The 16,989-nt window shown below is 44.2% G+C and overlaps 2 protein-coding genes across 3 annotated transcripts in view; both read right to left on the bottom strand.

Annotated features, from left to right (window-relative positions):
• Nucleotides 1–16,989, bottom strand: part of llgl1 (LLGL scribble cell polarity complex component 1) — a 180,894-nt gene that overhangs the window by 144,888 nt on the left and 19,017 nt on the right. For both annotated transcript variants that reach the window (XM_061982062.1, XM_061982064.1), the window contains one exon: nt 8,023–8,120. In XM_061982062.1, coding sequence (XP_061838046.1) covers nt 8,023–8,120 — 98 coding nt within the window. The remainder of the gene's footprint in view (nt 1–8,022; nt 8,121–16,989) is intronic.
• Nucleotides 8,713–11,456, bottom strand: LOC133620687 (thymosin beta-12-like). Its single transcript, XM_061982289.1, has 2 exons — nt 11,357–11,456; nt 8,713–8,807 (listed from the first exon to the last, which is right to left on the bottom strand). The coding sequence occupies exons 1-2, from the start codon at nt 11,454–11,456 to the stop codon at nt 8,713–8,715; spliced, it is 195 nt and encodes a 64-aa protein (XP_061838273.1).

Genomic DNA, 16,989 nt, shown 5'->3' with positions numbered 1-16,989 from the left:
ATTGGACATGTTGAGGAGAAGCTGGTGTCAATGCAGTGGGAAGAGTCCTACAGTACACACACACTGTTCAGGTGTGCGTGATATAGCCAAAAGATCAACTGTTTTAAGTATCTTCCATATGAGGAGGTGTGAACAAGTTAGGACCGAAATCATGGTCCCAATACGGAAAACCATTGCATCTAATAGAGAGCCAAATACTAGAGTCCGTGAACATTGCTCCAAAGTCAGGATTTTTTTTGTTGATTTAAAGGGGAACATTATCACAATTTCAGAATTGTTAAAACCATTAAAAAATCAGTTCCCAGTGGCTTATTATATTTTTCGAAGTTTTTTTTCAAAATTTTACCCATCACGCAATATCCCTAAAAAAAAGCTTCAAAGTGCCCGTCCATTTTCCTGTGACGTCACATAGTGATGCCAACACAAACAAACACGGCGGAAAGAACGGCGAGCTATAGCGACATTAGCTCGGATTCAGACTCGGATTTCAGCGGCTTAAGCGATTCAACGGATTACGCGTGTATTGAAACGGATGGTTGTAGTGTGGAGGCAGGTAGCGAAAATTGAAGAAGAAACTGAAGCTATTGAGCAAAATCGGTTTGAACTGTATGCGAGCGAAACCGACGAAAACGACACGAGAGAAAGCGAGGACGAATTCGGCGATCGCCTTCTAACCAACGATTGGTATGTGTTTGTTTGGCATTAAAGGAAACTAACAACTATGAACTAGGTTTACAGCATATGAAATACATTTGGCAACAACATGCACTTTGAGAGTGCAGACAGCCCAATTTTCATCAATTAATATATTCTGTAGACATACCCTCATGTCAGCAGGCCAGGGAAGCTAGGGTCGATATTCTTCTATTCTTCTCTTGATCATCTTCGGGACGGTGTGAGCCAAGACATCCAGGGGGTTTAGCTCGCTCGTCTGCGGGAACAAACTGCCGCCATCGCTTGCCGTGCCACCGAGGTCCTTTGTCCCTGAATTGCTCACACACTCCGGCAGATTCAATGGGGGTCTGGCGACAGATTTCTTTGACTTTATCGTTGGAAATGCAGGATATGCAGGATATCCACACATTCTTGCCATCTCTGTCGTAGCGTAGCTTTCGTCGGTAAAGTGTGCGGAACAAACGTCCAATTTCTTGCCACTTTCGCATCTTTGGGCCACTGGTGCAACTTGAATCCGTCCCTGTTCATGTTGTTACACCCTCCGACAACACACCGACGAGGCATGATGTCTCCAAGGTACGGAAAAAAATTGAAAAAAACGGAAAATAACAGAGCTGATTTGACTCGGTGTTTGAGAAAATGGCGGATTGCTTCCCGATGTGACGTCACGTTGTGACGTCATCGCTCCGAGAGCGAATAATAGAAAGGCGTTTAATTCGCCAAAATTCACCCATTTAGAGTTCGGAAATCGGTTAAAAAAATATACAGGTAAAAGCCAGTAAATTAGAATATTTTGAAAAACTTGATTTATTTCAGTAATTGCATTCAAAAGGTGTAACTTGTACATTATATTTATTCATTGCACACAGACTGATGCATTCAAATGTTTATTTCATTTAATTTTGATGATTTGAAGTGGCAACAAATGAAAATCCAAAATTCCGTGTGTCACAAAATTAGAATATTACTTAAGGCTAATACAAAAAAGGGATTTTTAGAAATGTTGGCCAACTGAAAAGTATGAAAATGAAAAATATGAGCATGTACAATACTCAATACTTGGTTGGAGCTCCTTTTGCCTCAATTACTGCGTTAATGCGGCGTGGCATGGAGTCGATGAGTTTCTGGCACTGCTCAGGTGTTATGAGAGCCCAGGTTGCTCTGATAGTGGCCTTCAACTCTTCTGCGTTTTTGGGTCTGGCATTCTGCATCTTCCTTTTCACAATACCCCACAGATTTTCTATGGGGCTAAGGTCAGGGGAGTTGGCGGGCCAATTTAGAACAGAAATACCATGGTCCGTAAACCAGGCACGGGTAGATTTTGCGCTGTGTGCAGGCGCCAAGTCCTGTTGGAACTTGAAATCTCCATCTCCATAGAGCAGGTCAGCAGCAGGAAGCATGAAGTGCTCTAAAACTTGCGGGTAGACGGCTGCGTTGAACCTGGATCTCAGGAAACAGAGTGGACCGACACCAGCAGATGACATGGCACCCCAAACCATCACTGATGGTGGAAACTTTACACTAGACTTCAGGCAACGTGGATCCTGTGCCTCTCCTGTCTTCCTCCAGACTCTGGGACCTCGATTTCCAAAGGAAATGCAAAATTTGCATGGTTGGGTGATGGTTTGGGGTGCCATGTCATCTGCTGGTGTCGGTCCACTCTGTTTCCTGAGATCCAGGGTCAACGCAGCCGTCTACCAGCAAGTTTTAGAGCACTTCATGCTTCCTGCTGCTGACCTGCTCTATGGAGATGGAGATTTCAAGTTCCAACAGGACTTGGCGCCTGCACACAGCGCAAAATCTACCCGTGCCTGGTTTACGGACCATGGTATTTCTGTTCTAAATTGGCCCGCCAACTCCCCTGACCTTAGCCCCATAGAAAATCTGTGGGGTATTGTGAAAAGGAAGATGCAGAATGCCAGACCCAAAAACGCAGAAGAGTTGAAGGCCACTATCAGAGCAACCTGGGCTCTCATAACACCTGAGCAGTGCCAGAAACTCATCGACTCCATGCCACGCCGCATTAACGCAGTAATTGAGGCAAAAGGAGCTCCAACCAAGTATTGAGTATTGTACATGCTCATATTTTTCATTTTCATACTTTTCAGTTGGCCAACATTTCTAAAAATCCCTTTTTTGTATTAGCCTTAAGTAATATTCTAATTTTGTGACACACGGAATTTTGGATTTTCATTTGTTGCCACTTCAAATCATCAAAATTAAATGAAATAAACATTTGAATGCATCAGTCTGTGTGCAATGAATAAATATAATGTACAAGTTACACCTTTTGAATGCAATTACTGAAATAAATCAAGTTTTTCAAAATATTCTAATTTACTGGCTTTTACCTGTATATTGACGCTTACATAGGTCTGGTGATAATGTTCCCCTTTAACAGGATTCATCAACATGCCAACGTCTCCGCGTAGCAACCGTATTCTCCCTGGGTCAATATGCACACATTTATCAGTGTGTGGGAAAATGCTGGTGTGTACGTGCATCGGACTCTTTGAAATACTGCTTTCACAGTCCGAGAGAGGCGGGGATGGGAGGGGGAGCGCGAGCGAGGCGGGCTGGTGGTACCAGGCAATCCGCAGAAGAAGGAAGAGAGAGATGGCTGTGTGAGCTTAACAGAAGGGAGGCAAAGTAACTCTAACAAAATGACTGATACAGCAAAACCCAGACATGTCTTTCTCAGTCTTAGGACTCCCAGCTGCTCATGGAATTTCTGGAAAGTCTGTACAGACGGCGTGCAAATAAAAGGAAATGTACACCAAGTCATTTTAAGGGCAACAGTATGTGACCACATACGAGGAGCACCCCCTGGAAGATGTGGTGGAGTTTGTCTAGCTAGGAAACACCATCAGCACAGATGGAGGAGCTGATTAAGATGTCAGCAAAGCAAGACATGCCTTTGGAACTCTCCGACCTGTATGGCTCTCTTCCCAGCTCTCCAGAAACACCAAATTCAGAATCTTCAATACAAATGTGAAATCGGTCCTTCTTTATGGCTGTGGAACCTGGAAAACCAGCTTCTCACCCTATCTCTAAGGGAGAGACCCGCCACCCGGCGGAGGAAACTCATTTCGGCCGCTTGTACCCGTGATCTTGTCCTTTCGGTCATGACCCAAAGCTCATGACCATAGGTGAGGATGGGAACGTAGATCGACCGGTAAATCCAGAGCTTTGCCTTCCGGCTCAGCTCCTTCTTCACCACAACGGATCGATACAGCGTCCGCATTACTGAAGAAGCCGCACCGATCCGCCTGTCGATCTCACGACCCACTCTTCCCTCACTCGTGAACAAGACTCCGAGGTACTTGAACTCCTCCACTTGGGGCAAGATCTCCTCCCCAACCCGGAGATGGCACTCCACCCTTTTCCGGGCGAGAACCATGGACTCGGACTTGGAGGTGCTGATTCCCATCCCAGTCGCTTCACACTCGGCTGCGAACCGATCCAGTGAGAGCTGAAGATCCTGGCCAGATGAAGCCATCAGGACCACATCATCTGCAAAAAGCAGAGACCTAATCCTGCAGCCACCAAACCAGATCCCTTGACTGCGCCTAGAAATTCTGTCCATAAAAGTTATGAACAGAATGGGTGACAAAGGGCAGCCTTGGCGGAGACCAACCCTCACTGGAAACGGGTCCGACTTACTGCCAGCAATGCGGACCAAGCTCTGACACTGATTATACAGGGAGCGAACCTCCACAACAAGACTGTCCGAAACCCCATACTCTCCGAGCACTCCCCACAGGACTTCCCGGGGTACACGGTCGAATGCCTTCTCCAAGTCCACAAAACACATATAGACTGGTTGGGCAAACTCCCATGCACCCTCAAGGACCCTGCCGAGAGTATAGAGCTGGTCCACAGTTCCACCACCAGGACGACAACCACACTGTTCCTCCTGAATCCGAGGTTCGACTATCCGGCGTAGCCTCCTCTCCAGTACAGGTTAGAAGGCGATCGCCGAATTCGTCCTCGCTTTCTCCCGTGTCGCTGGCTGTCGTGTCGTTTTCGTCGGTTTCGCTTGCGTACGGTTCAAACCGATATGGCTCAATAGCTTCAGTTTCTTCTTCAATTTCGTTTTCGCTACCTGCCTCCACACTACAACCATCCGTTTCAATACATGCGTAATCTGTTGAATCGCTTAAACCGCTGAAATCCGAGTCTGAATCCGAGCTAATGTCGCTATAACTTGCTGTTCTTTCCGCCATGTTTGTTTGTGTTGGCTTCACTATGTGACGTCACAGGAAAATGGACAGGTGGTTAAAATCAGGCACTTTGAAGCCACTGGGAACTGATTTTTAATGGTTTTAACCCTTCTGAAATTGTGATAATGTTCCCCTTTAAACGGCTCCTGGCTGCCGCTGTTTGCACGACGAGGGACATGCCAGACAAACATGAAGAAATCAGACGACACAAACAGACCTTTAGACTCTTTTAGAGATGATGGCCTACTAACAACTCTCTTGCTTGTACAAACAGGCAGCGGCAGAACATAACCTCAGGAAAATAGCTTAAAAGGCTACAAATTCACCACAAAACCACCATGGCAATGGTGCAATTCTTGGTTACCACAAAAAGATCGACACATCTTGTATGTCCCGACGAAGGACTTTTGTAGGGTGCTCAAATTCCATGTGGGATGTTTATGTTTGTTTTCCTTTGCCGTCCAATATGGGTGGAGCCACACACTTAGTCAGCAAACACTACTTCAGCTTAATGATACCACAGGTGCATGCAACGTGGTTCAATGTTCGAAAATGTTCAAGAAGACAACTGTGGCTTTGATAACAGTTTATCAGTATGCTCAAAGTAGCCTCTTGGTGTGTTTGTCAACCCTCCTATCCAAGGGTTCTTTGGACACCAATGGTGGTTTTCTCTTGTCACTTCTGTTCACCCATAAACCATCCCCAGGATGCCACGGATCAGTCAGTTTTGGGAAAGCCATCTAGCATAGCCAAGCTTTTAACAGACTAGAACACGATATTGTGGGTGTATGATACCAATTTACTTACACTTAAGATCCACTATGGACTGCACTCTCACTATTATGTTAGATCCACTATGGACTGCACTCTCACTATTATGTTAGATCCACTATGGACTGCACTCTCACTATTATGTTAGATCCACTATGGACTGGACTCTCACAATATTATGTTAGATCCACTATGGACTGGACTCTCACACTATTATGTTAGATCCACTATGGACTGGACTCTCACTATTATGTTAGATCCACTATGGACTGGACTCTCATACTATTATGTTAGATCCACAATGGACTGGACTCTCACAATATTATGTTAGATCCACTATGGACTGGACTCTCACAATATTATGTTAGATCCACTATGGACTGAACTCTCACTATTATGTTAGATCCACTATGGACTGCACTCTCACTATTATGTTGGATCCACTATGGACTGCACTCTCACTATTATGTTAGATCCACTATGGACTGGACTCTCACAATATTATGTTAGATCCACTATGGACTGGACTCTCACACTATTATGTTAGATCCACTATGGACTGGACTCTCACTATTATGTTAGATCCACTATGGACTGGACTCTCACACTATTATGTTAGATCCACAATGGACTGGACTCTCACAATATTATGTTAGATCCACTATGGACTGGACTCTCACAATATTATATTAGATCCACTATGGACTGGACTCTCACTATTATGTTAGATCCACTATGGACTGGACTCTCACACTATTATGTTAGATCCACTATGGACTGGACCCTCACTATTATGTTAGATCCACTATGGACTGGACTCTCACTATTATGTTAGATCCACTATGGACTGGAATCTCACACTATTATGTTGGATCCACTATGGACTGGACTCTCACTATTATGTTAGATCCACTATGGACTGGACTCTCACACTATTATGTTAGATCCACAATGGACTGGACTCTCACAATATTATGTTAGATCCACTATGGACTGGACTCTCACTATTATGTTAGATCCACTATGGACTGGACTCTCACACTATTATGTTAGATCCACTATGGACTGGACTCTCACACTATTATGTTAGATCCACTATAGACTGGACTCTCTCACTATTATGTTAGATCCACTATGGACTGGACTCTCACACTATTATGTTAGATCCACTATGGACTGGACCCTCACTATTATGTTAGATCCACTATGGACTGGACTCTCACTATTATGTTAGATCCACTATGGACTGGAATCTCACACTATTATGTTAGATCCACTATGGACTGGACTCTCACTATTATGTTAGATCCACTATGGACTGGACTCTCACACTATTATGTTAGATCCACTATAGACTGGACTCTCACACTATTATGTTAGATCCACTATGGACTGGACTCTCACATTATTATGTTAGATCCACTATGGACTGGACTCTCACACTATTATGTTAGATCCACTATGGACTGGACTCTCACTATTATGTTGGATCCACTATGGACTGGACTCTCACAATATTATGTTAGATCCACTATGGACTGGACTCTCACTCTATTATGATAGATCCACTATAGACTGGACTCTCACACTATTATGTTAGATCCACTATGGACTGGACTCTCACACTATTATGTTAGATCCACTATGGACTGGACTCTCTCACTATTATGTTAGATCCACTATGGACTGGACTCTCACATTATTATGTTAGATCCACTATGGACTGGACTCTCACACTATTATGTTAGATCCACTATGGACTGGACTCTCACTATTATGTTAGATCCACTATGGACTGGACTCTCACACTATTATGTTAGATCCACTATGGACTGGACTCTCACACTATTATGTTAGATCCACTATGGACTGGACTCACACTATTATGTTTGATCCACTATGGACTGGACTCTCACATTATTATGCAGCCCTTTGAGACACTTGTGATTTAGGGCTATATAAATAAACATTGATTGATTGATTGATTCTAGGATCGGAGGGTCGTAGTCCCTAGTTTCCGTATGTCGGAACACAATGAAAAACGGCCCGGGGACTAAAAAGGTTATAGGAACTCCAAAAAGTCCCTCGAGTGGGCAAAGGACTCATGACACCTCCAAAGAGTGAAATGAAAAGAACACTGCAGCAAAGCCAATGTAAAGGAAACCCAGTTTCAATAAAACTAGTTTCTGTACTTCAACACACTTGACAGCTTTTCATACGATTGTCTTGACAATAGTCAGCAGGACAACACACTATTGTCACGATGACCAAATGTTTGCAGATGACATTGTTCATAGAAAAAAAGTACTTACTTCCTGGCTGGATGCATCATCTCAACCTTGCAAAAGGATACACTTTGATAGCTCCTGCCCTAGTGCCAATAGCCATGAGTTGCAACACTGGGTCAAAGGCCAACGCACTTGGTTGATGTGGGAAACCATGCTCCACCGTCTGTAGGAGTGACATTCAAACACAGATTTATTATGATGAGCAACACAATTGACAAAGGAAGGTGGATAGCCAGCAATGGAGCTACACACGGTTTTCATCCTGAAGTTAATTAGAAGGCTGAGGTGTCATTTAAAGCCAGAAATAATGAGTCTGCACCATAGGACACACCCTCACAGTCTTGTGTGGGTTTATACAGTGAGGACACCCTTAACACTTGTGTAATGTTCATATTGTTGTTACTCAGCCAGCGTTTGTGGGTCTGATGGACCCGTTGCATTTTGTGGCTTTTAATGCCTCACAATCAAACACTTTTATGTTCAAATACTGAACAGAGGTTTACCTTATCCCAATAAACATCTGTTCTGGAATTTTACCGCGGCTTATTATACCGTACACCCCTGGTTTAGTTATTTAAGATCTTGTATATCATTAACAGCAACACAGTGTAATGTACAGTATATCATTAACAGTAACACAGAGTAAGAAAGTAAGTCAACTTAAATGTTCACCTTATCATGTAACTGAACTGGGAATTAGTTTTTAATGTTAATGGTAGTTCTTAATAATACATTTATTTTAACGCTTTAATATTTTAATCATTTCCCTTTTTTGTGGTTTGGAACACCATTTTCGTGTACTTTGTATGATTTTGTCCTGTTTTCTTTCTTTCCTGTTTTATGGCAGTAGCTTGACTAAATGGTTATTCACGCCACTACATCAATATAAATAAATAATAATAATAATAGATTTTATTTGTAAAAAGCACTTTGCATTGAGCAAACAACCTCAAAGTGCTACAGTGTATTAAAACAAATAATAAAAATTTAAAAATGTTTAAAAAAAAAATCTAGAACTAGAACGCATATATCTAAAAAAATGCTTTTTAAAAAAAAAAAAAAAAGAAGGGGTTTTAAAGGGGAACATTATCAAAATTTCAGAAGGGTTAAAACCATTAAAAATCAGTTCCCAGTGGCTTATTTTATTTTTCGAAGTTTTTTTCAAAATTTTACCCATCACGCAATATCCCTAAAAAAAAGTGCCTGATTTTAACCATCGTTATATACACCCGTCCATTTTCCTGTGACGTCACATAGTGAAGCCAACACAAACAAACATGGCGGAAAGAACAGCAAGCTATAGCGACATTAGCTCGGATTCAGACTCGGATTTCAGCGGCTTAAGCGATTCAACAGATTACGCATGTATTGAAACGGATGGTTGTAGTGTGGAGGCAGGTAGCGAAAACGAAATTGAAGAAGAAACTGAAGCTATTGAGCCAAATCGGTTTGAACCGTAGCAAGCGAAACCGACGAAAACGACACGACAGCCAGCGACACGAGAGAAAGCGAGGACGAATTCGGCGATCGCCTTCTAACCAACGATTGGTATGTGTTTGTTTGGCATTAAAGGAAACTAACAACTATGAACTAGGTTTACAGCATATGAAATACATTTGGCAACGACATGCACTTTGAGAGTGCAGACAGCCCAATTTTCATCAATTAATATATTCTGTAGACATACCCTCATCCGCGCTCTTTTCCTGAAAGCTGATCTGTCCAGTTTTGGAGTTGATGTCAGCAGGCCAAGGAAGCTAGGATCGATAGGGGGTTTAGCTCGCTCGTCTGCGGGAACAAACTGCCGCCATTGCTTGCCGTGCTACCGAGGTCCTTTGTCCCTGAATTGCTCACACACTCCGGCAGACTCAATGGGGGTCTGGCGGCAGATTTCTTTGACTTTATGGTTGGAAATGCATCTGCTTTGAGTGTCGCAGGATATCCACACATTCTTGCCATCTCTGTCGTAGCATAGCTTTCGTCGGTAAAGTGTGCGGAACAAACGTCCAATTTCTCGCCACTTTCGCATCTTTGGGCCACTGGTGCAACTTGAATCCGTCCCTGTTCGTGTTGTTACACCCTCCGACAACACACCGACGAGGCATGATGTCTCCAAGGTACGGAAAACAGTCGAAAAAAAACGGAAAATAACAGAGCTGATTTGACTCGGTGTTTGAGAAAATGGCGGATTGCTTCCCGATGTGACGCCACGTTGTGACGTCATCGCTCCAAGAGCGAATATTAGAAAGGCGTTTAATTCGCCAAAATTCACCCATTTAGAGTTCGGAAATCGGTTAAAAAAATATATGGTCTTTTTTCTGCAACATCAAGGTATATATTGACGCTTACATAGGTCTGGTGATAATGTTCCCCTTTAAGCATCCACAGTCTATGGTGCCCTCAGGTGGTCAGGGGGAGCGTTCCACAGACTGGGAGCGGCGTATTCTTTATGTCATGAGACATGTTATTATTGGCAATACACAACTTTTTACATTTGAGCAGACATATTAGGTATTGGATTGATATCGCCGATACCAGGATGAATTGTACTTGGAAAGACAATCCGTGGAATTGCACATCACTATTATTGTTACGCTCCGTTCTCCCTTACTCTTACTCACTCTCAGATGAGTCTACTGTCTGTCCGTCACCCCCTGGTGGTTGGCTGACTGTTTGTTGTTCAACTTTGCAGCCCTTTGAGACACTCGTGATTTAGGGCTATACAAGTAAACATTCATTGATTGATGGTGTCGGAGGCAGATATTTACATATATCCGTATTTAAGTGTTACTTTATTTTCATAATCATATTACAAAACAGCTAGTGTTCTTCTTCCAATTGTGGTCTTTTGGTTGTCTGCAAATACTGTGTGCTAACCTTTGACTTTGGAATGTAAGGAGGAGAGATACTCCTTTTCCTTATCTGTTCCTGTGTCCAGCTGAGCAGGACAATGGGTATGTGTTTGGGCGAGAAAGAGAGACAAGACAACGAGGGTGGGAGGGAGAGACACTTTATAGGTTTCCATATTTTAGATCAGACCATCTTAGCTGCGCGATTGAATGTTCTATGCTGGACTGGTCTCATTATATTTCCAAAGCTTTGGGGATAAAATTACAAAATACCTATTCTGTCTCTGGTGGTTCTTCTACTCAGCTTTCAGTGTCATAAAGAGCTTGGGAGCGACCAGAAACTTGAATTCCCTGGGAGGAACAACTGGTCCAAACGCAACAATTTGGGGGCTCGTCCGGGATGTGACACCTCTTGCACTCTTCTGGACAGACTCAGTTGTTGGCCAAACATAAAACAAGGTAAGCAGAGCCTTTTTCTAAAATCTGCTTTAGGAGTCTGTCTTGGAGTATGTAAGTCAAACACTGTTTGTACCCCAGACACAGAGTGGACATTTTGATGGATGGATTGCATTTTTCTCCTGGGTCTCGGTCTTCTTCAGCTTGTTCTTGTCGAAGCTGGTCACCTCGGAGATGTCGGGCTTGTCGCTCATGTTGGCGGAAGGTCGAGGACTGCTGCAACGCACTTGATCAGAACTCTCGCCTGCGCCCGACCAGTCCTCGACCTTCCGCCAACATAAGCGACAAGCCCGACATCTCCGAGGTGACCAGCCTCGACAAGAACAAGCTGAAGAAGACCGAGACCCAGGAGAAAAATGCAATCAATCCATCAAAATGTCCACTCTGTGTCTGGGGTACAAACAGTGTATGACTTACATACTTCAAGACAGACTCCTAAAGCAGATTTTAGAAAAAGGCTCTGTTTACCTTGTTTTACGTTTGGCCATCAACTGAGTCTGTCCAGAAGAGTGCAAGAGGTGTCCAATTCTCAGCGTGTCACATCCCGGACGAGCCCCCAAATTGTTGCGTTTGGACCAGTTGTTCCTCCCAGGGAATTCAAGTTTCTGGTCGCTCCCAAGCTCTTTATGACACTGAGAGCTGAGTAGAAGAACCAGCAGAGACAGAATAGGTATTTTGTAATTTTATCCCCAAAGCTTTGGAAATATAATGAGACCAGTCCAGCATAGAACATTCAATCGCGCAGCTAAGATGCCATCCATCCATCCATCCATCTTCTTCCGCTTATCCGAGGTCGGGTCGCGGGGGCAGCAGCCTAAGCAGGGAAGCCCAGACTTCCCTCTCCCCAGCCACTTCGTCCAGCTCTTCCTGTGGGACCCCGAGGCGTTCCCAGGCCAGCCGGGAGACATAGTCTTCCCAACGTGTCCTGGGTCTTCCCCGCGGCCTCCTACCGGTCGGACGTGCCCTAAACACCTCCCTAGGGAGGCGTTCGGGTGGCATCCTGACCAGATGCCCGAACCACCTCATCTGGCTCCTCTCGATGTGGAGGAGCAGCGGCTTTACTTTGAGCTCCTCCCGGATGGCAGAGCTTCTCACCCTATCTCTAAGGGAGAGCCCCGCCACCTGGCGGAGGAAACTCATTTCAGCCGCTTGTACCCGTGATCTTGTCCTTTCGGTCATAACCCAAAGCTCATGACCATAGGTGAGGATGGGAACGTAGATCGACCGGTAAATTGAGAGCTTTGCCTTCCGGCTCAGCTCCTTCTTCACCACAACGGATCGATACAGCGTCCGCATTACTGAAGACGCCGCGCCGATCCGCCTGTCGATCTCACGATCCACTCTTCCCTCACTCGTGAACAAGACTCCGAGGTACTTGAACTCCTCCACTTGGGGCAAGATCTCCTCCCCAACCCGGAGATGGCACTCCACCCTTTTCCGGGCGAGAACCATAGACTCGGACTTGGAGGTGCTGATTCTCATCCCAGTCGCTTCACACTCGGCTGCGAACCGATCCAGCGAGAGCTGAAGATCCTGGCCAGATGAAGCCATCAGGACCACATCATCTGCAAAAAGCAGAGACCTAATCCTGCAGCCACCAAACCAGATCCCCTCAACGCCTTGACTGCGCCTAGAAATTCTGTCCATAAAAGTTATGAACAGAATCGGTGACAAAGGGCAGCCTTGGCGGAGTCCAACCCTCACTGGAAACGTGTCCGACTTACTACCGGCAATGCGGACCAAGCTCTGGCACTGAGCATACAGGGAGCGGACTGCCACAATCAGACAGTCCGATACCCCATACTCCCTGAGCACTCCCCACAGGACTTCCCGAGGGACACGGTCGAATGCCTTCTCCAAGTCCACAAAACACATGTAGACTGGTTGGGCAAACTCCCATGCACCCTCAAGGACCCAAGCAGCTAAGATGGTCTGATCTAAAATATGGAAACCTTCTCTTCTATAAAGTGTCTCTCCCTCCCACCCTCGTTGTCTCGTCTCTCTTTCTCGCCCAAACACATGCCCATTGTCCTCCTCAGCTGGACACAGGAACAGATAAGGAAAAGGAGTATCTCTCCTCCTTACATTCCAAAGTCAAGGTTCGCACACAGTATTTGCAGACAACCAAAAGACCACAATTGGAAGAAGAACACTCGCTGTTTTGTAATATGATTATGAAAATCAAGAAGTAACACTTAAATACGGATGTATGTAAATATCTGCCACCGACAATGGATTGATTGAACTTTGTGCAGATGCAGTAGTATCTTCTTTTAATACAAAATGAAAACGGGTCCCACCGACCCCAACACCACACAACGTTTGTGGAGAGTTATTGAAAGGGACAGCAAAAGCTCTGATTTAATTGGGTTCACACAACATTAAAGTTGGCACGAAGCAGCTGGAAAAAATGATTTACTGTAGATCGACTTCTACGTCTCGTTCTAAACGTCGGAGAAAGTGAGGGCTTTCTTGGAGATGGAGACCTTTTCACTGGAGGAGTGTAAAAGTGAACATTTAGGTCTGACCACACATGCACTCACAAAGTAACACTCCCGTCGAGAGGCCACCTCTGTGATGGTCGTGGCAGCTGCTGTCTGACCTTAAAAACTATGCATTTGTTTTCACAGCGCAACCAACACTTTGAGGAATGTGGAAAAACTATTCTGACCGCTTCGACAAAAGACACCCAAAAGTGAATCAAAAGAGAATTAAGAATCGGATGAGACCATCAGTCAATCAATCAGAGACAATGGTTTGTTTTTGTTGTGGTTGAGTCAAGTCCAAAAGACGGAGGGTTTCCTTAAGTCTCTCAATCTTACTCTTAACAGGATTCAAACAAACAAACACTCTAAATGTTCTGCATCAAAGCAGTGTTGTTTAGTCAAAGTTGACATCATAATGTTCTTCTTTAGACCACAATCTGTTTGTGAACTAGTCAGACTCCATTGTTACTCATCTGCTTTAGGACACAAACAACAACATTCTTCAGTTTGTTGATTATTATGGTCAAAAGTTTCAATACAAAAAAAAGCGACAAAAAGATTAAAACCTTGAGTTTAGAAATGCAAATATGACAATCACATAAGTTAAGTGTAGCTGCGGCGTTTATGTACCTCAATCGCAAAAGAGGGAGGGAGTGTTTATTGGAAACAGGTGGTGATTTGGGGAAGTGGTATTTCAGAAATGTGAAACTCTTAAGTAACTTTAATAATGATTTGGAGAATGGCTTTTTTGACGATATCTGATTTTCCGATATTGTCCAGCTCTTAATTACCGATTCCGATATCAACCGATACCAATATACAGGTAAAAGCCAGTAAATTAGAATATTTTGAAAAACTTGATTTATTTCAGTAATTGCATTCAAAAGGTGTAACTTGTACATTATATTTATTCATTGCACACAGACTGATGCATTCAAATGTTTATTTCATTTAATTTTGATGATTTGAAGTGGCAACAAATGAAAATCCAAAATTCCGTGTGTCACAAAATTAGAATATTACTTAAGGCTAATACAAAAAAGGGATTTTTAGAAATGTTGGCCAACTGAAAAGTATGAAAATGAAAAATATGAGCATGTACAATACTCAATACTTGGTTGGAGCTCCTTTTGCCTCAATTACTGCGTTAATGCGGCGTGGCATGGAGTCGATGAGTTTCTGGCACTGCTCAGGTGTTATGAGAGGCCAGGTTGCTCTGATAGTGGCCTTCAACTCTTCTGCGTTTTTGGGTCTGGCATTCTGCATCTTCCTTTTCACAATACCCCACAGATTTTCTATGGGGCTAAGGTCAGGGGAGTTGGCGGGCCAATTTAGAACAGAAATACCATGGTCCGTAAACCAGGCACGGGTAGATTTTGCGCTGTGTGCAGGCGCCAAGTCCTGTTGGAACTTGAAATCTCCATCTCCATAGAGCAGGTCAGCAGCAGGAAGCATGAAGTGCTCTAAAACTTGCTGGTAGACGGCTGCGTTGACCCTGGATCTCAGGAAACAGAGTGGACCGACACCAGCTGGACTGCTGCTGAGTGGTCCAAAGTCATGTTTTCTGACAAAAGCAAATTTTGCATTTCCTTTGGAAATCGAGGTCCCAGAGTCTGGAGGAAGACAGGAGAGGCACAGGATCCACGTTGCCTGAAGTCTAGTGTAAAGTTTCCACCATCAGTGATGGTTTGGGGTGCCATGTCATCTGCTGGTGTCGGTCCACTCTGTTTCCTGAGATCCAGGGTCAACGCAGCCGTCTACCAGCAAGTTTTAGAGCACTTCATGCTTCCTGCTGCTGACCTGCTCTATGGAGATGGAGATTTCAAGTTCCAACAGGACTTGGCGCCTGCACACAGCGCAAAATCTACCCGTGCCTGGTTTACGGACCATGGTATTTCTGTTCTAAATTGGCCCGCCAACTCCCCTGACCTTAGCCCCATAGAAAATCTGTGGGGTATTGTGAAAAGGAAGATGCAGAATGCCAGACCCAAAAACGCAGAAGAGTTGAAGGCCACTATCAGAGCAACCTGGGCTCTCATAACACCTGAGCAGTGCCAGAAACTCATCGACTCCATGCCACGCCGCATTAACGCAGTAATTGAGGCAAAAGGAGCTCCAACCAAGTATTGAGTATTGTACATGCTCATATTTTTCATTTTCATACTTTTCAGTTGGCCAACATTTCTAAAAATCCCTTTTTTGTATTAGCCTTAAGTAATATTCTAATTTTGTGACACACGGAATTTTGGATTTTCATTTGTTGCCACTTCAAATCATCAAAATTAAATGAAATAAACATTTGAATGCATCAGTCTGTGTGCAATGAATAAATATAATGTACAAGTTACACCTTTTGAATGCAATTACTGAAATAAATCAAGTTTTTCAAAATATTCTAATTTACTGGCTTTTACCTGTATACAGTGGTGGAATGAACACATTATTATGCCTGATTTTGTTGTGATGCCCCGCTGGATGCATTAAACAATGTAACAAAGTTTTCCAAACTAAATCAACTCAAGTTATGGAAAAAAATGCCAACATGGCACTGCCATATTTATTATTGAAGTCACAAAGTGCATTATTTTTTTTTAACATGCCTCAAAACAGCAGCTTGGAATTTGGGGCATGCTCTCCCTGAGAGAGCATGAAGAGGTTGAAGTGGGCGGGGTTGGGTGGGGTGTATATTGTAGCGTCCCGGAAGAGTTAGTGCTGCAAGGGCTTCTGGGTATTTGTTCTGTTGTGTTTATGTTGTGTCACGGTGCGGATGTTCTCCCGAAATGTGTTTGTCATTTTTGTTTGGTGTGGGTTCACACTAGAGATGCGCGGATAGGCAATTATTTCATCCGCAACCGCATCAGAAAGTCGTCAACCATCCGCCATCCACCCGATGTAACATTTGATCAGAACCGCACCCGCCCGCACCCGCCCGTTGTTATATATCTAATATAGACGATGCAAGGCATTAGTGAGGTTATAAAGCTTTTGCCTGTTAAAGAAAGGAGACTGATCCAATGCAGCACAGCCATTCGCGTGCCACGCTGTCACGACCCAGACGCACACCAGTGCGCAATCATATGGGAGCCGCGCTGAGCGCACCTACAAGCGCGCCTCGCTGCCGGCGACGGCCGGGTATGTGCCCGACGCTCCAGCGCCATCCATTTTCAGGGCTAGTTGATTCGGCAGGTGGGTTGTTACACACTCCTTAGCGGGTTCCGACTTCCATGGCCACCGTCCTAGC

The sequence above is a fragment of the Nerophis lumbriciformis genome, linkage group LG24 (genome assembly GCF_033978685.3).
Source record: "Nerophis lumbriciformis linkage group LG24, RoL_Nlum_v2.1, whole genome shotgun sequence".
NCBI classification, from domain to species: Eukaryota; Metazoa; Chordata; class Actinopteri; order Syngnathiformes; family Syngnathidae; genus Nerophis; species Nerophis lumbriciformis.
The sequence above is the reverse complement of the archived record's forward strand: the minus strand, read 5'-3'. Positions and strand labels throughout refer to the sequence as shown.